This window comes from Ambystoma mexicanum, chromosome 3p, assembly GCF_040938575.1.
Source record: "Ambystoma mexicanum isolate Mex_15411 chromosome 3p, UKY_AmexF1_1, whole genome shotgun sequence".
Lineage (NCBI taxonomy): Eukaryota > Metazoa > Chordata > Amphibia > Caudata > Ambystomatidae > Ambystoma > Ambystoma mexicanum.
In genome coordinates, this window is record NC_090925.1 from 956,984,025 (window position 1) to 957,008,965 (window position 24,941).

General features: G+C 45.3%; 1 protein-coding gene across 1 annotated transcript in view; it reads left to right on the top strand.

Annotated features, from left to right (window-relative positions):
- The first annotated feature begins 403 nt into the window (after nt 1-403).
- PIGU (phosphatidylinositol glycan anchor biosynthesis class U) overlaps nt 404-24,941 on the top strand; it is a 700,531-nt gene continuing 675,993 nt past the window's right edge. The window contains exon 1 of the mRNA XM_069652261.1: nt 404-575. Coding sequence (XP_069508362.1) covers nt 416-575 — 160 coding nt within the window. The 5' untranslated portion in view covers nt 404-415. The remainder of the gene's footprint in view (nt 576-24,941) is intronic.

Consider the following 24,941-nt stretch of genomic DNA (forward strand, 5'->3'; position numbering starts at 1 on the left):
AATAAATAATATGCCCTGTGGAAACATAGGGTTAATGTAGCACTGTCCCTGCCCCTGCCCCTTGTCCCCCTGCCCCTGCCCCGTAGACCAGAAAGCATTTTCTGACGGGTAAGCAAAATCCGACATTACAGTATCGTCGGATTTTGCTTTTCCATTGACATTCACGCATGCGCAGTAGCAGCCTAAGCAATTTTCATAGATAAGCAGAATCGGTTACACCGGCAATCCTGTGAGCAACACGGATGTAGGATGAAATAACCCCACTGACAGTGCATATGATGTTGAAAGCTCTGGCTGCTAGAGTACGGAAGCAGTGGTCGCTATGGCTCTTGGGTCTTGTAGTCTTACGTTAAGGTTACATTGGGAAGATTTCAAAGCTGTGTGCCCGCAGTAAAACTACACTTTCCAGCAGCGCATGCGCGCCGGACTGCCCAGTTTCGCGAAGATGGCGGCTCCCTTGTTGCTGGTGGTATTGGTTGCCGCAACGATTCGGGCAGTGCTTTTCCGCTCCAGCTTGGCCTCCTTCATCTCGGAGAGGGTGGAAGTGGTGTCCCCGCTCAGTTCCTGGAAGAGAGGTACGTGCGGTGTCAGAGGACCTGACCAGCATTTTGATTTGCCACCAGTGAGATGGAGGAAGCTGCTAGTGATGTTTTAATGGGGAGAATGGTGGTTAGAGGGTACGAATTACACATGGAGCACACATTGGCAATGCCAACAGTTTGGGGGTTTGTGTAGGCATGGATAACGCACTTAACAGTCATTGACCTAGTGGTGTTCACTGATTGTTTATGGTAGCAGGTGCAATGGTGCGAGTACAAGGTATCTAATAGAAGTCCCTGGCAAATGCATAATACTTACAAACGCCAAAACTGTTCGCTTTGCCAGTGCTTGTTTTTAACAGGACTTCAGTTAAGTATTTGCATAGTGCTTATAAATAGAGCGGCTGAAGACAGACCTGGTTAAGATATTTTAATTTACACCAGCACATTTACAAATCCAGCTAAGTCATTTCTCCCTATCTGTACTCTAATGCAATAGTTTTGGCTTATATAACCCAAACTAAAAACAGGGAAGTAAGTGCGCACTTGCTATAAAGGCCAGCCTAGGGATGAGACCTGCCTCAAAGGGGTGCAGTGCATCTCACAATTTGGGTATGGAAGGGGAAGAAAGCTAGGAACGACTTCAGACTGCTAAAGCACTGTGTAGGACGTGCCTTGAAGAAAAGCAAGTAAGCTCAGTAGTAAGAAATAGGGTGGTCGTATTTGAGACTGTTGGCCTTGAAGAAATGGAGGTGAAGGTGAAACTTGCCACTAAGTAAGGGGAGTATGAGGTGAGAGACCTGCAATGAAGGGTTAAGGGATGGGAGGCCCAACCAGTGCTCCAGATAAGATTTGGAAGTGGGAGTATTTTACTTCCTATTTTTTAAGCTGGGATTAAAAGGAATTTTAGTGGATAAAAATGTAAGCCCAATTCCCAATAGGAGTATTTTATAAGCAAGTAAAAATGTTTTAACTGGAAAAGGGAAATGTTTTTGTAATTATTTGTTTGCACCTAGTTATTCATGCACATTATAAGATACAGGTTTACTTCTTCCGATCATGCAGCAATTATAATATTTTCTTCCTGTGTTAATATGTGCACTACTGCTCCAAACATATTCATGAAGCTGCATGGGTGAAAGCAGGAGCACAAGGTTCGGTCTATGTGTCTGCTTCCTATTTTTTTTGGGTGTATTTGTACTCCCTATTTTTATTTTTTGGGAGCATTTGCTTCGTTACAAGGGCCAAAGTGATCGTGATGGCGCGACAAACAAAACAAGTACTTCGAAACAACATGGAAGACGGATCCTGAAGTCATGTGTTCCACCCTACTCGTTCTGGTTGCTGATGATATGCATGACCTTTTCAACTCGCACCCTAATTTTGGTCCTGCTGATGACTGCGCTGCTGCAACGGCTGCTATCACCAACTATTTTCAACCTTAGATTAATCCTGATTTGGAATAATTGAATTTGCACCAGTCCAAGCAACAGCCAGATAAGAGTATTGATTCCACACACTTGTCCGTCACCTCGCTCATACCAGCGACAAAATGTATGATCAGGGAATAAAAGGCTAAGCATCTGTAAAATTGCACCGCAATATATTGCAAGAATCTTGCATTTTCCCCCAAAAGATTTGGGTGACTCCTGCGCGTCTGCAATGGACAGGGCATTCGAAGGACTGACCCCTGAAAAGGTAACTGCAGTCGAGAAAACACAAGCAGTCAACCAGCGCAACCAATCAACACGCTCCAGACCCAGTCCATCACATAAATACGGCATGCAACAGGCGTCTAAAGAAAACCTTTCCTTCTCAACTGGCCAAACCCCACTGTGGTCATGAAACTCATGACACGAGAGAATGCCTAGCAAGGGGCTACACACAGGAATTCCAATTACTTCCACCATTTTCCAAAAGTACAACTATCTAAAGGCATCACACACACAGACCCCAATAGGAAGACATGTCTTTTGGCTGTTGGGGCCAGTAATGAATGACGAACTGACATATGCATCCAAAGAATCCATTGCTGACAAAGTCTTCTTCGTGTATGCAGTCTAAAGCCGAATCGGGGAGAAGCAACACCAGAGCCCCAAAATGAAAATACAGGTGTATAGTCTGCGTGTTTCTGCTGTTATGGATAGACCTCTTCACCCATGTACTCCTCCACCACATTTTACCATGTTCTCCCTGTCTGCAGACAAATGTGAAGATATTCAACAAAGGCAACATTACACCAATCTTCTCTGAGGAGTGTTTATGCCGCCCATCTCCCATGGGTCATTCACTATCTTTGAAATGGTTTTTGTTGCAGACGTTGGCTCCAACCTGTTGTTGAGCTTCAGAGCCTCATCCACTTCATCTTTCCACTATATGATTCTGACCTTGAAGCCTACTCTAGAAATTCAAACTGTTGATCTTATGGCCTTGGTTGCTGGGAGGATAAGCATGTAAGACTCCACATGGACACGTTGATGCAAACTGTCTGTCTGTCTGTCTGTCTGTCTGTCTAGGTCCTCGTCTAAGTGTGTTAGAAAGTCTTCGGTCCCGCACATCGTTATTGTAAAGAAAACTAAGCAACCAGGCCTTGTGCGCATTTGCGTCGACATGCTGCTCCATAATAAGGCAATAAAAACAGGCTCCTCACCATGTTGATTAACCAGATAGTAGCAGACAAGGTAGGCTCGATATTTGTTTTTTCTAAGCTAGACCTGAAATCAGGATGCTACCAGTTTAAGCTTGACAAGAACACTGCGCCATCAACATCTTTACCACGTACTGCAAAGCATAATCTGCAGCCAGCTGGAAAGGTGTCATCAATGTCAGTTGGCATCCTAGTGTGACACCTTGCTGGTGTGCACCACCAAGGACGGGCACCTTAACAGCTTTGAGCTCTTTCCAGTACTTTCAGGAGTGCAGCCACGCATTTCCTCAAGCGTGTGAGTATGTCGAGTTGACCCTCGAGTTCTTAGTTATGTATTTGTCCATGAATATGTTAAGCGCAATTCAAAGAATGTTGAAATCGAGCCCGCACAACATGCACAGTCACTTTCAGAACTGCCCAGTTTTCTTAGCCTGCTATTGCAGATTTATCCCTAATCTGGCCACTATTATTGAGCCTCTTTGGCGCCTAATAAATCTTGACTCAAGAGGGGAATGGGCAGAGCCTCAGCAACCAGACTTCCAGGGCACCAACGATGCCTTGCTACACGATAGCACTGTGGTATACTTCGTGACAAGAAAGGTCGAAGAACTGTTTGTAGATGCTTGTCCAGCAGAGAGCTAAAAATCCTGCCGACTTCTTCTCATGCTACCACAGAGAAGCCAATGCAAAAGATGCCAGAGAGGTCCCCTGCACTTAGGAGCATGTTCAAATGATAGTTGAACGCAAAGTCCCAAAATGCATCCACATTTCAGACCTAATATGCACCACAGAAAGAGGTTAATGATTCGAAGCACTTCTATAGGAATCAAAACATAGCGTAAGCAGTATTGGATGCAACAAATGATGTAATAATGATTAATTGCGTTTCATTTTATAAATCATGTGACTACGAAATTATTTCATAGTAGATCAGAACATTTAGTATTCTATGCAACAAGCTCTGGGACCACACGTGAGGCCTACACAGAGACGAAAGCAGAGACTGAGGCTGCTGGCCGACCCCCACAATGTACACACTCCCAATGAGCAAAATTGCAACTGGGAGTTTGAATGTTGTCTGGGAATCTTTATGTGTCGTCCTCTATAAATATTGTGAGAGGGCTGCTGACAAGTTGGTACTAAATTTGACCCTCTCCCTTATTTGTCTTTCCTCCCTCCTGTAGTGTTCACTTTCATTACCTTTTTACTCATGTTGTTCACCCTTTTTTGCCTTTCTCCCCCTTCTGTGTTCTTTATTTCTTTTATTCCTCCCTTCTACCCGTATAACATTGGCTCTCCTCTCTTGCCCATCTCTCAATATCTCTTCTCAGTCACCCTTCTTTCATCTGTTCCCCTTACACCTCTTCTCTGCCACCTAAATCTATTGTCTTCTAATTCGCCACTCTTCTGTGCCACTGTTTCTGAGCTCTGATTCCACTGATAATGCAGTATACTTGGACGTGATAGGCTGCCATGAGTTCTTGTAAAAGCGTATCCTGTGAGTGTATTTGAAAGGCGCAGTGTGCACATATTAAAATCTGTGGTGTGCATGCATGTTAGTCGGTTGCATCTGCGTATGTTAAAGGCTATAGTTTTGTGTGTGCGCGGGCGCCTGGTGTATGTGAAAGGCTGGGTGTGAGGCGGAGGTCCGTGTGCATGTGAAATGCTTCTCTGCTTGGATATGTGAGGCTGTGGTGATAGTACGTTACTATGTTTGCACCTTCTTAAGTAGATGAAAGCAACACATTCTAATAGTATTGCCAGATTGTACACTCCTGGACAAACATGCATGAGTTTATGCGAGCATTTTTAAAAAAAATGAATGTACATTCCATATGGTGGGAAGTCGAAAGACAATTTGCATGCTGACGTCCGACCTTCAGTGCAAACGTGAACTTTGCTTTCGATTGAAAGCAGGTCCAGGTTTATTATTTGCATGCCTCTGTGCGGCAAAAGACTTGAATGCTTCCCTAATTTGCATATGTATTGACAACACTTCAATCAATATCACAGAAAATGACATCATATGCAGTCTTTGATACTCGATGGGATCATGGTAAGTTTCATTATAAGAAGTTGCTTTCAGTAAGTCAAGAAGCAAATAACTTTGTGATGTGCAGGATACCAAGTTGCACTGTCATTATATATAAATCGGCGAGTGAGGCACATTTGCTGTAGTCTACACATGTCAACTGAATAGCTTGTGGGGACTTCTAATTTTGACAGAATAACACAGAGTGAAATACAGTTATTTGCCCATGATCCAACACTCGTTTATTTGTGGCTCTAGGAGTGCGAGACCCTTCTACAAGTAAACCAAATACTTTCCCAGCTCTAGTTGGTTGGAATATGTGGTGTTTGGTTTTCAAGAATACGCTTGTTTTCTAGCGATGTCTTGAAACTAACAAACAAATCCTAACAAGCCAACCTAGAAATATGTTAAGCACAAACTGTTTGGTTGTAGCTTCCTTTCCCCATTCTTGAATGGAAAACTACCAGTAATTGTAAAGTAATGTGAGGCAAAAAACATCCTCTGGGTTTTGGAAATGTATTTTCAAGACTTTGGCACACAACAAAAGGTAATGTTTGATGAGGTAACCTTCTTGTAGTTGGTGCTTATACAATCAGCTGCATAATATTACATATTACATGAAGGAAAAGTTAAGTGATTGCTTGCCCGAAACAATGGTTTCTCTGATGAACAATCATAAAAACTGAGCTTCCCGTTTAAACGTGCTGTCGATGGCATAGCGTGTTAATTGTTTGTGAGGCTATAGTGGGATCCCCTGTTATATTTGCCAGGGAAGTTGTGTCCAGTAACATGTCTATCAAAGGCATCCCCTCATGATAGTTCTTTAGGCGAGGCACCTAGAAGCTCTGCTGCCGCAAAGGCAGCGCATGCCTTGCACAAGCCTTGTTGTAAAGAAGGGCGATACATATTTGCTAATCATATACGTTGTAATGATAATCAAAATAATTTGTATTTTAGCAATCTCCAACTAATTAATTTTGCTAAATTAATGCATGCCTTGTGAAGATGGAACATGTCCTGCATGAAAATAAATGCCACTGAAGGGTAGGGTTAAAATTAATCTTAGCAGCCATAATGACTACTCAGACAGAACTATCCAAATCAACAGAAGGGCTTTGCTGCAAGGCACTTATATTTTTATACTTTATTGCTTAAAGCGTGGACCTAGCTGGCCGGCAAAGGAGTGCTGTACAGAGTCAGGGTAGCCGTAATTTGGGCTGGCATCTTTTAACAGTAGTAGGGTACTTTGAGTTGAGAATGGTATGTGCACACATTGGGATTAGTCTTTAGTCAGGTGTTGTTGAAAAAGCAATGTTTTCAGAGATGTGCAAAATTGGAGAATTTTGGAGGCTTTCTGAGCCAATACTGGGATAGAGTTGCAGAGGGTGGGTGCATGACAAACCTGAATCATTGACTGATCATGTTGTCGTGCTGGTGTACAAAGGTCACCAAGGTATAAAGACCAAAGACGGCAAAAAAGTATGGTTCCTAAAAATCTTCAGCAATATTGACAGTGGATTATGGATTATTTTGAATATAAAATCCTTAAATGCAGCAATACTATTGAGATTAAAACTCCAACTCAAAGGCCATCTGAAGTCCCCTCCAATCCTGCAGGTCCCTTGAGAGCTGCACGGAATCCTTTCCCTCAATTTTTCTTCCAGCCGTATCCACTAGTGAAGTGGAAAAGATTCTTCGAGAGCTCAAAGGCACAAATTCTGAAAATGACATATGTCATGGTAAAATCATCTAAGAATATTCACCATGCCTTCTGCAGGCAATCACGGCAAATTGTGCATGAGACCTTTTACAGTGGGCTCATACCGAGCTTGTTGAAAGAGACCTGCGTCACACCTAACACCAAAAAGGCTTCTCTTGACCCTTCTGACGCAGCCAGCTATCGTCCAATCCCCAACATCAGTTTTCTCTTAAAAATCGTAGACAAAATGCTTATCTGCGACTACAGAATTTTGTCATCACTTCACTTACCATCTATTTAGGACTTACCAGTTGGGCTTTCGCCCTGTGCATAGCACAGAAACTTCCATGTTGGATGTTCAGTCAAGCGTACTTGACATATTGGGCAAGGCTGGGCTGCTGATATTTTTAGAACTTTCGGCTGATTTTGATGTATTAGATCATGACATCCTTAGGTCACATCGTGCCTCAGCTCTTAACCTCGACAAGCTATCTTTCAGCCGGATCAATTCCTTTCTGTGTGGCAGGACTGCTTCAGTAGTGATGGGTCAGTACTCATCAAAGGCTCACCCTATCATGCAAGGTGTCCCTCAAGGTGCTTGGGTATCCCTGTTGTTTTTTAATCTCTAAATCAGACCACTTCATGGTCTATTGTATAATAAAAAGACTAGCAAAATTATGCAGATGATACTCGACTGCTGTTCATGTTGTCTGGTGACATGGCCACAGATACCAACCAGGTCAATAACATCTTTAATGCTGTCAGATAAGTGCCTCTGTCTAAATGACAAAAAAAGAACTACAATTGGCTGCTCAAAACCCGTTCAAGAAACTGGGTAGTACTATGATTCCATGCCATTGGGGACCTAGTTCATCCCAATAATGAGGAAGGCTAAACAATTAGGCATTTACCTGAACGCTGCTATGGTTACTGCCTGTCATCGCTACCGCCATCTGCTTAGGCAGATTAAACCCTTTATATCAGACTGCAAGGCTGCTACTATCACCAGGGCCATAATCGGGAATAAGCTAGGTTATGGAAATGCCCTGCTGATGGGTGCATCATTTTATGAAGTTGCTAGACTCCAGGTGGTGCAAAATTCAGCTGCCAGGATTGTGGCCAATGTTGCCAGGCGATCCCACATCTCGCCTACATTGGAGAAACTCCACTGGCTGCCTATTGCACAGCAGATCAATTTTAAATCTTTCACCATCACCCATAAATGCTTCTATGAGGAAGCACCAGCCTATCCCAAAGCCTGGTTACAGTGGTGTTAAGCCTCCTAGTTTGCAACAAAAGTTCCAACACAGTCTTTCTTCAACTTGTCAGCAGAAAGTTCCAACACAGAAAGTAGAAGGCTTCTCTTCCTCCTTGAACAAGTTCTCAGTTCATCAATAGCAACACTAATTGTCTCGGTCAGAATGATTTGCCACAACAAATAAATTCCAAAGAAATATAGCTCCTTTGTAACAGCCTTACACAGCTTTTCTTTTAGCACCATAAACAACATAAATAGTCTCCGTCAGGACCACTCAGTGGCACTTGGTCGACTTCTACCTGGTTTACTCCCATGCCAGGCCTACTTCTCCAAGGGTTGTCATCTGGGTATACGACCCTGCCCGAACAACGTTTCATCACAACAGTGCTTTTTGTGGTTTAGATCAACTGACAAGAGGTTCACAATAGCTTCGCAGTATTGAAAAAATTGCAGCTTCAGTACTTTCAACAACTCTTCAGGGAAAACAAGATTCACATTGGTGCTCTTTAATACTCTTGTACAAATGATGCTCCTCTCCTTCTGGGTATCCCTTCCCCAGAAGGACAGCTTTTTTGCCACTCTTGTTTCCTCACTAAACCAGTAACCAATGACGGCCAAGGAGGGGCTTCTTTTTGTTTCTCCATTGGTTTTGGCAATGTGAGTTTATACCACCTTTCACCATATGTAGGACAAAGGATGGGCAATAAGTCTCCCAGTTTATAGAGCTTTCATTAGCCCCCTTTGGCTGTTGGCAATATTGGCTAGATTGTGCTTGCCTAGGTTTTATTCTCTCTTGGCTTGGGCAGTGCTTGTAGTTCTTAGTTTTTACAAAAGTCGCTATGCTGATTCGCTGGGTTTTCCACACTCACATTTTAACAGTACCATAATTTGCCTTGGTTACAATATGTTTTCCCTGCTTTTCAGTAGTTTGAGATTCAAAATCACCTTGGGAATTACTCTCACTCCTACCCGAGTGCTGCGTTTGCTGCTGTTCAATAGTTCGGTAGTCGAAATGGAGCGTTGAACTTCTTTCACTTCTACACGAGTGCTGCTCACTAGCCGATCGCCTGCCTGAGCCACACGAGTGGGGATGCAGCTGTCCGGGTGTCAGCTGGGCAAACGGTGTGCTTAATCACACGGGCCGTGGCCATGACGACATTCAACACACAGCCCCACAATGAGGAGGCCCACATAGCAGCACCGGTCTATACTCCTCTTTATTTCTGTCTTCCCTTCCTCATATCCCATCACATCCCTTTCCTCCCCGTAGACCCGCCCCCCGTCCAAACCCCGCCTTCTACATAACTGTGGAAAGGAACAGTAACTTGACTATTAACAACATGACAACCTTCCCCCTTTTTAAACACTTCGTCAGGCGCTAGCCCATCTCTTCAATGAGTCTTATGGGTTTAGTCTTTGCCCGCACAGGGCGGCTTGCCCTTTGCGGTTCTGGTCTGTGGAAAGGGGTATGTCCACACTCCACTCACCATCGTCGTATGCAGCCTCATCGCCTGTAACTTCTTTGCCACCCCAGTACGGGTCATCAGAATCCTCCCGGGCCCAATTGTCCACATGGTCATCTTGGTCCCCTTCTGGGACTTCCCAGAGTGTCACTTAGCCAGGGCATTCCTTGAAGTGGGAAGCGTTTCTTGTTATTGTCTGTCTCTCAATGTCCACCATCGTGACCATGGTGCCTTTCACTTTTATGACTGTGAGAGGGCTTGGAATGAAACAGGAGTCTTCTTTTCTCTTTTGGTTCTGGCGCACCAGCACTCTGTCACCTTCCTCGAAATTGAGCTCTCTCACTCCCCTCCTCCCGTCTGTGGCAGACATAATTTTCTGCTTCTCTTCTACGCCCCACGCCCGGATCTCTTCATCTTAGCCGGTGATGTTGTCTTCCGAGGGTCCCTGGGGCAGACAGGTCCATAGCTTGCAGCCAAATACGAGGTCAGCTAGGCACTTACCCGTGGTGCTGTAGGGGGTATGCTTGTAGTCACGTAGTAGTTGGTACAATGTCTGTTCAAATGGTTTGTGAGACAAGTGTGCTACCTGAAGTGCTCTCTTGAGGTTCCCCATAAAGCGTTCAGCCATGCGATTGGCCTGGGGCCATGCTATGCAGAATCACCTGCAGTACCCTTTGGGAACACTACAAGCAATTAGGACTACAAGTGTAAGCACAATTTTACTTTTAGTAAAAGCCTGTACTACACAGTAAAGTGGTAGCGATGGCTGAGCAGCCAGACTTATCTTGAGTTTAAGTGAGCAGTAGAACAAGTTACACAAAGGATCAACCAATACCGTGATTCAAATAGACAATTACTCAAGGTTTTTTGGTAAAAGAATATACATTTATTTACTCAGTCAGTTTAGAAAACATTACACTAGCACACGCAGATCATTATCGCACACTAATAAACCACAAACATCCATCCGGTAAGTAAATGAACAAGTTTAGCTCCAGAAAGAAGTGGCAGCAAAATGGCACTTCATATACTTTAATAAAGGAGGGAAAAGACAAGGTTATAAGAACAGACAGCCCAACTACATTCATAGGCAGGGCAGAGGGTTTCAGTTAAATACAACCAGCAATTCTTCTCAATAGGTCTGGGCCAAAGTCAATGGTTCTGAGTCTTTTGTATAGTATATCACAGTTATGGTAAGTAACGGTTAAGTCTTTGCAACGGAGATTAGAAGAATTTGGCTAGGCAAAAAGTTTGATGAATGTTAAGGGAAGGACAAGCCTTCGTAGTTGAGGAAAGTTTCACGCACTTTCTCGATGGCCGAAAAGATTTCCGGACCGCGTTTGCACAGTACCTGGTCAATGAAGAAGAGCTGTAACTGAGACATTTGTTCCTGGCAGTTCGAGCAGATCTCGCTGTTCCTGAGCTTCAGTCGTGGGGACAAGGAGGAGGACGCCGGGAGGTTCCTGCACTGCCCAGGGAAGAGGCCAAAAGCTCTAGCAAGACGTTGGTTTAAGGTGCGAGTGCCTTTAGTCCACGAGCTGGTTTCCTTCCCTCTGGCTATCCGGTTTTCAACAGCACTCTGATGAAAATTCGACCAGATGGGGACCGTGTCAAGGTGGCTTGCAGCTTGCGAGTTGGTTGTTCCCACCAAACTCAAGGGAAGAAGTTAACCTTGAAGTGCTTCTCTGTCGATGGAGTTTCAGGCAATTTGGACCTGCAGCAGGGCTTCACCGGTCGTCCAGGAGTTTCAGCAGTCCTCTTCTTCAGCTCATCTTTGGTTCTTTCGTTCCAGTGGTCGACTCTGCTTTCCAAGTCCCAGAGACCTGCTTTTAAACAGTTTTCCCCCATTCATTCCAGCCTGGCTGTCACTCGTACAGCAGGATGGCTGTCCTTGCTGGACAGCCAAGCGGCCAATCACACCAGAGTGCATTCAGGTCTCCTAGAAGCCTAAGCACAGGTAGTTTCGGGCACCTCCCTCGCATCCTGTCCACCCCAGACACTCAGTGCCAGAGGAGGGCTTCAGCACTGAAGGCCACCAAAGGCCAATGAACAAAGAGACCAAACCTGGTTTGGCGCACAGAGACCAACACAAGAAGGACCGTTCCTAAAAGAAATGGTGAAAAAAGATGACCGGAGGCTGTTTTTACAGATAGGTCACGGTAGTTGATCTAAACCACTGCCACCAGCCATTTAAAGTAGGAAAGGGTAACATTTTACTGTTACAAGAGTGTTTTGACTCAGGGGAAGCTAAGCAACCCCTCCAGCACTCTATAGGAAGGTAGGGTGTGCAGGGTCAGTAAATTTAAAGAGACTAGTAAAGTCAATTTAACTTTTACATGCTATGGGAGACAGCAGTCAGTCCCAGAGAAGGTGTTTAAACCTTGGGGAGTCTAAAAGACACCCCTTTGCCACTGCACTGAAGTTGCTGTGTGACACACAGAAAAAGATGATGCCATGGAGTTAGTTTAAAATACCATAACCAAAGAACACAAAAGTAAAACGCACATCAAAATACATGAGTGGGGAAAAAAGGATCACACTCTTTCCAAGTAAAAAATTCTCCCTAACAGGCCAGAGAGGCGTGGTTTTACGGTGTTGGAACCCATACACTGGGCCCAATTATGAAAGCCTTTCATGACGATTTGGCCATTGGTGGTGGTGAGTTCCTCCTGCACCAGCAACATGATCTTGCCATAACTCTGTAATGCCTCCTCCAGGTGTTGAGATCTATCCGTTGCGTGTTTCATTTTGCCCTGATTGATGCATTGTGATAGGATGGCCAGTACTGATTCTTGCTGAAGCGTCTTCCACACTATCGGGAAAGGTTTCAGTTGGTGGATGACGTACTGCAAATATGCATCCACAATGGAGTGTCCTGGAAGGGACGGCCCTGTGAAATGACGGGAGAGATAATCGGACGGATTCTGGTCCTTGCCTGGTCTGTGATGAGTGGAGAATTTATAATCCTGCAGACGAAGACCCCATCTTTCTATTCTGAGGCATCCTATCTTGGAGGTTGCCCTAAAATGGTGAGAAGAGCTTGTTGGTCGGTGACCACCGTAAATGGTTTCCTGAATAAAAATAGATGGAAATGTTTGCAGGCCCAGATGACTGCCAGGCTTTCCTTTTCTGCCAGCCAGTATTTCTGTTCCGTGGAGGATAGGCTGCAGCTTGCGTATGACACGATTTATTTTAATGTGTTGGGTTCTTGGGTCATTTTGTGTCAATATCGCGCCCAGTACTACCAGGCTGGTATCCACGGTCACTTCGGTGTCTTTGGCCAAGCTGAAATATGCCATGTCTGAGGCTGAAGCAATGCGAGCATGAATTTCAGTGAAAGCAGCATGGCAGTCCTCGGTCCAGATACATTATTGTCTGTTCTTCGTTAATTCTCTGAGCGGGCCCTCATTGTCGCAAATCTTTCCAGGTAGCGCGAGCAGTAGCTTGCAAGTCCCGGGAATGACCTGAGGTCCGATACATCTGTTGGGCAGGGAGCTTCCTGTAGTGCTTAAACCCTTTTGGGGTCTGGCCGCATGCCTTGGTCTGAAAATATGTGGCCGAAGAATTTGAGAGCTTGCTTGCCAAATTCACACTTGTCCTTGTTGAGTGCGACATTGGCCATCTCTAGGGCCCTGCACAGCTTGTGAAGGTTTTAATTGTGTTTTTGGGTTGATTTGCCAAATACCAGGATGTCGTCTCTGTAGTTCAGACGCCCTAGGATGTGCTTGATCCCCTGGTGGATCCCCTCCTGGAAGATGTCCGCCGCCGAAGATATGCCAAAATTCAGGTGCTTGTAACGACATAGCCGCGTATGAGTCACAAACATGGTGATGTACCTGGAATACGGAGCCAGCTCCAGCGGATGGTAGCCCTTGTTGAGGTCGAGCTTTGCGAACACGGTTGCCCCATTGAGGAGATGATTCATGTCTGTGATTCTCGGGGCTTGATGACGTTCCCACTGAATGGCCATGATGAGGCGGTGCAGGTGTCTGCACAGACGAATGTAGCCTTCTGGTGATTTCATGGGAACTGGTACGATCACAGAGACCCATGGGCTCAATGATATGTAGGTCCAGAAGGCGCCTTAGTTCTTCCTCCACCTGTTTTTGAATATTAATCGGGATGCCTCTGTAGTGCTGGGCAACTGGCTTAATTTCCGGATCAATGCGCGGTCTGTCTCACTTTGCAGTCTCGCAGTTTTGCTAGGCCCTTGAAAAGGTTCGGATATAAGAGGAAGATCTTGAGTAGTTTCCGCAATTTACGAATATGGGGCTCAAGACGGAGGGTGGCAGGGAGGCTGTTCCAGAGGGAGGCGCCTGATGAGGAAAGGGATCTCCCTCCAAATCTCTGCTTGGAGAACCGGCTCACTCACAGAAGGTTGGAGGTAGAGGAGCAGAGGGATCGAGAGGGACAGTATTTAGGAAGGCAACGTTGAAGGTAATTAGGTCCCAGGCCCCAGAAAGCCTTGTGGACAATGTGAATTTGATCCTTGCCTCCACGGGGGGCCAGTGAAGGGATTTCAGCACCAAAATGCTGTCCCTAGGCTTGAGGCCAAGGATAAGTCTTGCAGTTCTGTTCTGGATGAGTTGCAGAGGGCTCAGGGCGGGAGCAGGGAGGTTGAGTATGAGGCTGTTGCATTAGTCCAGCCTAGAGAGAACCAGGGCTCTGGAGACAGTGAGCCGCTGTCTTCCTCCGACATTGCTGATTGACAGTTTGCTCCTCCCTGTGCTCAGGAGCGTGCCTGTGCTGCAGGCGATGTGTGTGCTGCTTCACCGTTGCCCCTAGGGAAGGGGCGTCTTCATGGTTTTCCCGTCCCTTTGGGATGTGGGGTCGCACAGCAGGAGGCGCTGCTGCATGCTGCTGTGTGGGCCTTCCTGTCTCTTACGACGCGTGTGTGTCCTTGAAGAAAGTGGGTCCTCACAGGCCACCTTATAATGGACTCACCACTGCGGCCTGGGCTGATGCTGCACACCGTAGGCTGCTTGATTCAGTAGCCACAGCATGGGGCATGATCACTGCTGCTCCCTCAGGCTCATGCGAGTAGCAGAGGCAGACCACGCCTCCCTCTCACTGCTCTGAGTGAAGATCTGCTGCTGGGTCTGTCATCCCTCGTCTCCCGTGTTAGCTGGAGAAATGGTGTGCTTAATCACACGGCCCGTGGCCATGTCTGCATTCAGACATGCGCCCGCAAGCCTCTGGGCAAGGCGCGCAATACAAATAAATAAATACAAATACAAACATGCAGCCACACAATGAGGAGACCCACACAGCAGTACCGGTCTCAACTCCTCTTTATTTCGAACTGTCTTCCCTTCCTCATATCCCGTCACTTCTCTTTCCTCCCCATGGTCCCGTCCCCGCCCAAACCCTGCCTTCCACATAACGATGTGGAAAGGAACAGTAACTTGAATATTAACAACATGACACCGGGTTCACTACAAACCTGTGAACTCATCGGGTAAGACATGCTCCTCCATTCCTCTCGCTGCCCGCAGGACTTCTGCGGCTTCTTGCCTCCTGGCAAACTGCTTCTTTTAATCTGCCTTTGCGCGAACCACCTGCATTTGGAGCTTCCCTTGCTCCAGGAGGTCTTCTGATGCACGCTCGCCACCAGAAACCTCCTCGAGGCCTTCTGGTGCACGCCAGCCACCTGAGGTGGACTCCGGGGAAGGAAAGCTTCCCTCTCCTTTCCTGCCCACTACGCAGACTCTGCAGAACGGGTCTCCAATGGACAAGCTTCTTTCCTGCACTCTTCCCGCTGGTCGACCTCAGCCCTTCAGACTCCGGGAGGCACAGACCCTCCAAGGACCGGCAGCCAAAATCCCAAGGCATAGGAGTTTGATTGTTTTCATCCCTATTTACAGGTGTATTTGGTGGAACAGCAAGATGGTTATTGCAACAAGCCATTATATACTTGAGCATTTTGGGTCCCTCTTCCCTAAAGGCAGATAAATACAGCGTCTCGTCCCACAGAGTCCTCTCATTCCCATGGGCCGTTTCTTCCCCCAGGTGATCCTCCCGCAGAACACCGCCCCCAAGGTTAGGATCAGAAGTCTGCCTTTCCCTGGCCTCTGATCACTGGCAGACTTTAGGCAGGGAATTAATGAGGAGTCACTAGGATTCATCACCTTGTCCTCCCAAAATTTAAAATGGGCTAGCTACTTAAGGAATTTCTTATTTCAGAAAGACAGGCCAACGATTCCATTTCCAAAAATGTGTGGTCTGCCAGTATGTCGAGTGTCTCTAGCTTTCCGCACCAATTAATCATTACATGGTGGCCTCAAGCCAAAGGAGACGCCTTAAAGGCGTGGTCTAGTAAAAATGTTTATTGTCCCTACGGGTCGGCCATGTTTTTTTAAGCCTAAGTGGCTCGATTTTAGAAAACTTTCCTATGGACCTTAACCGAGTTTTCGTCCATTAAACGCACGCGAAAACAAGCACCAGGGAGCCGCCATTTTCTGATAATCCTATCTTTTCCCCCATCGCCCTGGCTGACCTGCTTTTGCGGCACTAAATCAATTCCCCCGCCCCTGAGCCTGTCATCAGCAGACTCGTACCGCCCATTTCCCAGCGCCAAAGCACGTCTTGTGTCAACATTCGCTGCGCTTCAGCTAATGACGTGTTGCCATGGAAATGGCAGGACGCCTCTTTCCTCAATAAGTATAAACAGACCGTTTCACAACACACAGCAGCAGATTTTCGATTCCATTCCTCTCTCTGTGTTACTTTGAGAATTCTGTGACTTGTTTCAGTGCTCTGGTCAGCTACCTTCGCCGCTTGTAGCCCGTGTGAACAGATACCAGTACCACCGCTATAAATTATTTTAGTTTGTTTAACACACAATGGCTACAATAATGCCCTTTATGTACGAGCCCGTGTATACCGAGGAGGAACTACTGGAAAGGGAAGCACGCGAAAACGATGGGGATTCGGACGGCAGTTGGCAGGACGAATCAACAGATGAAGAGCCTGGGCCTAGTCGAATGGACGGCGTCTTCACCTGGTGCACATGCAATCGGTGCAAGCTAATGCCAACTGAGGACGAGAACTGATGCTGCCGAGAAAACTCGGGATGCCTGGCCTACATTTTGGAAGGCGAGCCACGACCGCAATGCATCACCGAGCTGCCAGACTTCAGGGCAGCCTACCTCACATGGGCCGTGTTGAGAATGATGATGGTGCTTATGCACGAACTTCGCGCAACTGTTCGTCCTCGTAATCCGAGTAAGTATACTCTGCTTGTCATGCCACTCCTATTTCATGTTCTTCTACTATATCCAAAATTACATCTACATATCATTGTAACGCATGTAAGTCGTTCAATAGTGTGCATTGTCTATATAGCATTTGTCCGTGCAGAATGCCATTAGTTACAAGAATTGTCATTGACAACAAACGTTTATTAAACTTATCTTGCTCATTTAAAAACAGTTTGTTTCATTCCTTTTCACAGGTGGTACAGGCTGGTGGCCTATCGTTCCTTTACATGGTGGCTCCACGGGAGGCTTGGGCACCGCGTTCGAAGAGTGATACCTGCCTGTGCCATTAGAGAAACGTTCCTGAGTGACAGCGGTCAGTACAGGGGATTTTCTCTCGCTGTGCTGCAACCTGAACTGTACAATGTTTAAAGTCTTGTATTTTTGTGTCATCAAAATAAGATACAAAATAAAACACCACATATATTTTAACAACGGTTGTTTCAATTTTTTTAAATGAATCAAGTGTGTCTCCATTCAAAGATGGACATCAGACATATGTGCTCTGAACGGGTGAAGGTCTGGTCGCTGTGAAGCAGGGTGGTCACTATCTATCTAAGCTAACATAACATATTCTCGATAAGGCATGCACTAAATAACACTTGTTCAAAGTCTTTCAGTGGGTTATGTCTCTATAAAAGTCACACATATGTCTATACTAACAATTACCATTGGATTATACAGGCCTTGGGTCTTGACCACTATAATACACCGTTTGAAGTGTGGGTCTGTGCTCACAAGAATCTCCGGTATGTGGCATTTGTTATTGATAAGCAACGATATACTATCATTGATTTAAAGACGATATACTATATATTGATATAAAGGTGGTTCGTGCCGGTGGATGCGCGCTGGCATGGGGGGATGTCAGGGGCGCGAAAGGCCAAGGTGCCAAACTACATGTACACTTCAAAAGGTATCCCACGCCAAGGGGCCATCGGTCACATGGCCTCCTCAGACCCCGTGTCTCCAGCCAGGCCTCCCCTTGAAGCAGGCCGCCCCCCTAAGACCACGACATACATACGTCATTCATTCACAAACACACCCCTGTTTCTAATACTTTATAAACCACTTGATATGTCTCATGAGAACATCTTTGTGCTTTGCAAGTCAACTCCTGAACGTGTTACCTGGCAACCACTGAGATCTACGCTAATCTGCTCGTCGTCATGCTATCCGTGAGCTTCTGGGACCGCTTAGAGCAAACCCATCAGTGTGCTACCTGTGGCCACCCACCTATTCTCCTGCAACATACTGCTCTGCTTGCTGAATCCAACTGTCCAACTGTTTGTTGGTCAAGGTAAGGCCATGTATCCTAGTCATATTTCGCAGATTTTTAAATTTCTATCTATTTGCGAGTTGAGTACACAATAGTGCTAGGTTCATTGGTCTCATTGCTACTGACTTGAGTTTCCATTGCTATGCTATCAATAGATCTATTTATTTTCATCTGTGTCTATTGTCATCGAATTGCACCCTTCTGGGTCCAGTCTATAATGTAAGCATGTTTCCTTCTCGTGCAATACAGAACATCCAAGGGATGAGTCACATGTTCAGTTTTTAGTCACATCATTTATACATTTCTGCAACTTATGCAAATACTAAGCCGCACATAATGAACTGGTATAGTTCCTGTGACCAAAACAAACCTTGCATTGATCATTGTATGATTCATTTACCTTTGTATCAAATCTTTATTCTTGAAGATTGTATAATAATGTCGATATTTACTTTTCAGATTTATCAACAATGCCTGCCTGTTCGATTAGCGGTTGCCCTTCGAAGACCCATGCTAAATCTGAAGGCACTACAATGCATGTATTCCTGAAAACTGTTGATCAAATAAGAGAATGGGTCAGACATTGCGGATATCCACTGGATGAGCTGGAAAGTAGAGTCCAACAAGTCTTACAGGACAAGAGGGGTGATCGATACCGCATCTGCAGCCGGCACTTTTCCTTGGACATGTACACAACATCTTGGGTAACAAAGAAGAATAAACGGCGCACGACACGGAAATTGCTCAAACGCTATTCCCACTCTATTCGTCCACATTCCGCCACCGGTGAGTCAAGTGTCCGGATTTAGCTTTAGGCCTTGCGGTAGTGTGTAGGTATCCGAATGGATTAATTGATATTGTAGGTGTTCTATCCCTTGTAATAATTTCGATATTGATATGAGTGTATAGTTTTTTGAATAATGACATTTACCAATATATTCTTTTTCGATTTCATAACCCACAAACGCAATGTATATATATGGGAACAGGGAACTTGTCAGGAGCACTGCTCCCGAGAAGCCAAGTCAAGCCCAGCATCCCCGGAAGCAGGCTCACGACCCTCGTCCCCGGCTCCAGCAAACCCCTATTGGGGCCCTTTGGACCATGTCCTGGCGCCTCTGGCGCCAGGCTCATAAGGAACCTCAGTCCCGGCGCCAGGGGCGCCGGGCTCATAATTCTTGCAAAGGTGCTTGGGTGGACCTACCTGTAGCAGACCATGCTGCATACTCACCTTTGCAAATGCTGGCAGGATGAAGTCCCCAGCCTTCTGCTGGGAGGAACTATTCCCTGAACTGGGACTACTTTCTTACCTGGGTGGGGCTGGTGCTACTCCTTAGCTCTGGAACACAGGAACTCTTTTACCTGGTCGAGGCTGAGGAAGAAGACACCCAACCACTCCAACACTATTTAAACCACACCCGATTGGGAAAACGTGCTTCGCGTTATTCTGCATCTGCAGCAGGACGCTCACTGAGTCAGCTCCAGCATTCCAGTGACATCTCCAGCTTCAGCTCAGCAACCTGTGGAAGAAAGACACTAGGGAATCCAGACACCGGCAAAACCTGCAAGCAAAAGAAACATAAGGTTAGCAAGTTGCAACACTTTTGCAGCCGCGCTCGCTTACCTGATCCATCTGTGCTTTCATGGATTCTTCGCGGCCTTCTCTTCAGCAGCCTAACGGCACCTGTAAAGACAAAGAACATTGTTAAGTAGGAATCGGGTGAAGGCGGCCGCATTTACTTTTCTTACCTGCTTTTGTGCGCGTATTACGATCTCTTCAACCGCAGCAGCCCGGCACCTGAAAACAAGAAAAGACATTATTTAAGTGCCATTAAAGACTGCAAGAAAGCCTAACACTTACGTGTTTCCCCACGTGCATCCGCGACTGGGAAAACGCCCGCAAGGTCCCGACACCTGCAAATAAGAAAAGAACATTGTTAGAGGTGCTATAATAAGGTCACAGATCATTATACTCACGTACTTCGCACGTGCAACGGCAACGGACGAACAACGCCCTCAGCATCCAGGCACCTGAAAAAGACAATGCAAAGACTTCATTAAAGGTGCCCATCTCTTCAAGACTATAAACTCTTTATACCTACTGGCATCCGCTCGTGCAGTAACGGCGGCATCACCTTTTGGCATCTCAGCACCTGTGCCACTTCTAAGGCCACAAAAGACTTTGAGGATCTCCAGTGACGTAACTGGAACCCAAGCACCCCTGCATAAGTCGCAGGATGGAGAACCCAGCATTTATACGCCTAAGGTGAGAGCTCACCAGGACATTGGACTTTCGGAGAGTTGGCGATAGTGAGGAGAAAGTCCAGCCAAATGGTCATTAACCCTTTTTTCTTCCGCCTGCAGAAACCTTACCCTGCAAGCCAGACTGTCAATAAGAGGAAGCCCAGTCCAGAGAGTCATCCGAGCTCTACGCTTCTCAATTGAAGAGACTATAACGGTTCAGCCGGGACCAGCGTCTCCGTGGGAATCAGGTGAGCGTTACAGAACTGTGCTGTATTGAGCATTTTACAAGTATTCTGTCGCCTTACATGGCTATTTTTAATATTGGCATTTCATTATCAATCATTAATTTACCTTTACAACTTCTTGACTATCCCTTGAATCTGAAGCAAGAACATTCTACATCCTTGACGTGGTCGCAGTTATCAACCACTTCTAGCGCGTATCAGGTAATCTTAAAAAGACTTGTTTTATGCATGTCAAGTAATATTTTTATTTTATCGTGTAATCATTTTACCAAATGTTTGGTTCGTGCTGTCCAATTGATATACACCTTAGTTATCGTCCACTGGTGTTTGTTTTCAGTTATAATTAGTGTTATCCATACTAATGCAAGTACTGTCTTTCAGGGAGATGCTGAACATCTACAACATTTCTAGATGTTCTTCAACAGCAGGAGGTATGGATACTGACAGCTCCATCGAGCGTCATCATCAGCTGGAATTCTTGTCATGTGATTGTTCTACACAATGTTTCATTCGTGGTTAGCCGTTGATATGTACCTGTGCTGTCGACCCCAGGTGTGTGTTATGTTTTCACTATTGTAATCCTCACTAATGCAAGTACTATGTTTCAGGCAGTTGATGGAGCGTCAACCCCTGCACTTGATGCAGAGCCTGACATTCAAGTAAATCCAGGGGAAGTGGAAGCGGGACCATGCGTATACGAATCGGCGCAACAGCTTTCGGAAGTGCGCAGTACATTTGCAACATCCATAGATATTCTTCAGCAGCACGAGGTATGGATAATGACAGCTCCATCATGCGTGATCATATAACGTGATTCCATTTGCTATACTTTCTTCCCTATTAACGCAAGTGCTGGGTTTCAGGGAGACGACGAAGCTTCCACTACAATCACAACATCCAATTTAGATGAGGCAGATGTAAATAAATCGGAGAAATAAGTCGATGAAATGTGATCATATTTAGATTTTCCTTGATTCTTTTGGACAATGCATCATTTGCGGTTATCTCTTTATATGTACCTACGCGTTCGACCCCAAGTGTGTGTTATGTTTCCAATATTGAAAACCATACTAATCCAAGTACTGTGTTTCAGGGAGATGCGGATGCCGCCTCTCCAATACAACCATTCATGGCAGTCCATGCAGAGCCAGAGGTATGGACACTGACAGTTCCATCGAAATAGATCATCACTGGTCGAATACTTGTCATTTGATTGTTGCACACAATGTTTAAATCGTGTTTGGCTATTGAGATGTACCTGTGTGTTCGTCCTCACGTGTGTTTTATGCTAACAATATTTTGATACATAGAAATGAAAGTACTATGTTTCAGGGAGACGATGGAGCCTCATTCCGTGCTGTCTATGCAGATTCAGAAAATATAGTCGTTGCAGCGCAAGAGGAAGGGAGGACATGCAGAAACCAATCGGAGCTACAGCGTGCAGATGTTGAAGGTCGAGTCAAAAAAGTTGCAAAGAAAAAAAAACAAAAAAGGTTAGTTACAGTTCATAACTTTAAAAAAATGTTTGTGCTGGGGACTATTTTGTTTTTTTCCAGTTAATTCTACTACACTCAATCTTGTGTTTAAACTGAACATCTCTTTTCCAATCTCTCCTCCAGTTACCCGTGGGTGTCAGAACTATACACACACAGACAGTGAAGCAAATGAGAGATGTGGCTTGCCAGACCATGTACACTATGGAGGAACTATTAATTGAGGCGAGGCGTGTTCAGGCTTGAGATGCTCATGTCCAATGGCCAGAACATGAATTAACTGTTTGGAGACTACAGCAAAGTTGCATTGGACCATAGCTACAGTGCGACCGCACCACCACAAGAAGATTTTATTGAATGTATTGAAGATAGCTCTGAAGTAGTTGCAGATCAATTTACACAATGTACACCCGCCAAAAATTTGCCACCAAAAAACCTGTCGACATTGTTGTGTTCTCCCATCAATGTTGAAGTAATAGATGTCGAAATGACAGAGAATGAACCAGCCGCAGCATCCATAGACGCATCAGAACTTGATATCAGCGATATTACTTTCCAATGTGTTGAAATCTCCACAACGTCACAGGCCGAAACAACGTTGACACAGGATGACAGTCTAATGAAAGAGAGCAAATACACTGTATTCGACAGTTGTTTGATGGAAATTATAAGTATGCTGAAATGTGTGCATTCCATTAGAGGGAAAGTATGTGGGAAGCCATTGATTAATGTGACTCGTCAAATAAAAGGCAGTAACGTCAAAATAAATGCCGCCTGTAGATTAAATCATAGGTTCTCATGGTCTGCACAACCGATGCTGGGGAAACCGCCAGCAGGCAATCTACTGTGTGCAGCTGCATCACTTTTTAGTGGCTCCAGTTTTAGAAAGTTAGGCTTTCTTTCAGTTTGTGGGACTCCATTTCATTTCTAAAGCGCTGTACTACATATATCAACGTGATTATCTGTTTCCGGCCATTAGTGATGCTTGGAAAATTGAACAATTGTCTCTAGCAAGTACATTCGAAGGCAAACGATTCAGGCTAGCCGGCGATGGACAGTGCGACAGCCCTGGATTTTCTGCCAAGTACTGCACCTACCACTTTCAGGACATGGATAGTAAGAAAATTGTGAGTTCGGTGGTTGTGCAGGTAACACAATGTACATCGTCAGTGGCCATGGAGAAACTAGGATTTATAAAATCAGTGCAATATCTACAATCAACGGGAATGCACATCGACCTCATAGCCACGTATAGACACGTTTCAATTGCCAAGACAATGAGAGAGCAGTTCCCACATATTAAACATCAATTTGACGTATGGCATCTTGCTAAATCAATCAATAAGAAAATCTCGGCTGCAGTGGGAAAAAAAAAGGTTTTGAAAGTATTTTGCAGTGGTCACATTCTATCACCAACCATCTTTGGTGGAGCTCAAAAACTTGTGAGGGGTCAGTGGAAATACTACTTGAAAAATGGCGGTCACTGATGCACCACTGTACCAACGTTCACCGCTGGACAGAAAATGAACATTTCCACCAATGTGAACATGGCCCTTTGTCCCCAGAGGAGGCACGGAAGAAGTGGTTGATTCCATCTTCACCGACACACAAAGCCATTGAGAAGATTGTTTTCGACAAAACTCTTATCAAGAGATTTGAGAGGACTGACAGAATTCTGTCACACAGGAGATTTGAAGGTGTTCCACAATATGTGCCTAAAGTACAGGCCAAAGCGCTTGCATTTTAGCTTTCGGGGCATGAAATATCGCACTCTACTAGCGGTCTTGGCCCATAACAGCAATGTCGGATGTGAACAATCTAGGACAAGGGGTAAAGTAAGGATGCCTCGTTACACTTAGGTGTTTTCAAAATGAAGTAAGCAATGGGTGATCAAACCAGTCTATGATGAAATGCAGTTCGACTTTGTGAAAGGCCTTATTGTTGCTGTGTTAGAGAAGCACAGATATGGAATTTTGGACGTTTCTGTGCAGAGCAGTGATCCATTGCCACCGAACATTGCGACTGTGCCATGCCCACCCGAAGCACAGCTGATTGTGAAGTACAAATCCCGGTTTAAATAATTGCAATACGATTGTCTTTTTGTAAATAAATGTTATTGTACAGTGTACCTGTAAACCTAACCCCTACCTTCACCATCATGGGTGGCGAACAAGCTGGGTGTCATCTTTGAATTCTCTCTATTCACCTCACATATGTGTATGTATATATTTTTCTCATGTCTCATCTCATGTAAATATAAATGCTGCACACTGTTAACGGAGGGGAGGCTTGCGTATTACAAATAATAAAACAAACAAACAATAAATCTCACTTTTAACTCAACTCCTGTGGTACTTTATACTTTCCCTGACCTTCCACCAAAAATTAAATGTCTCAATTTGGGCTGCAAAGCTCGCAGACAACGGGGACAAAATTGGGGCACTTAGAACGCGCCAGCCAAGCGGGCCGTGGCATTTGGGAGAGAAGCCAGTTCGCATTTGCACATTGGGGCGCACTACATAGACGGATTCTAAACTTCAAGTTCTCACAGATGCCTATACTACGTGATGTTTCAAATAAAGAATGCGAAGGACAGGGCCCAGATGAGGCCCACAAGTCGCACTGGAAATATAAGGGTCTATTGTTTTTTGACCTTGAGACGGGGACCATTCCGAAAGAACTACATTTGAAGGGAGTGTGCAATAACGTAAGAGACGATAAGGCAGAAAATTCAGAAACTAGACTGAGTTTCATTTTAGTTCAGTATACGAAAAATCATTGTCAAG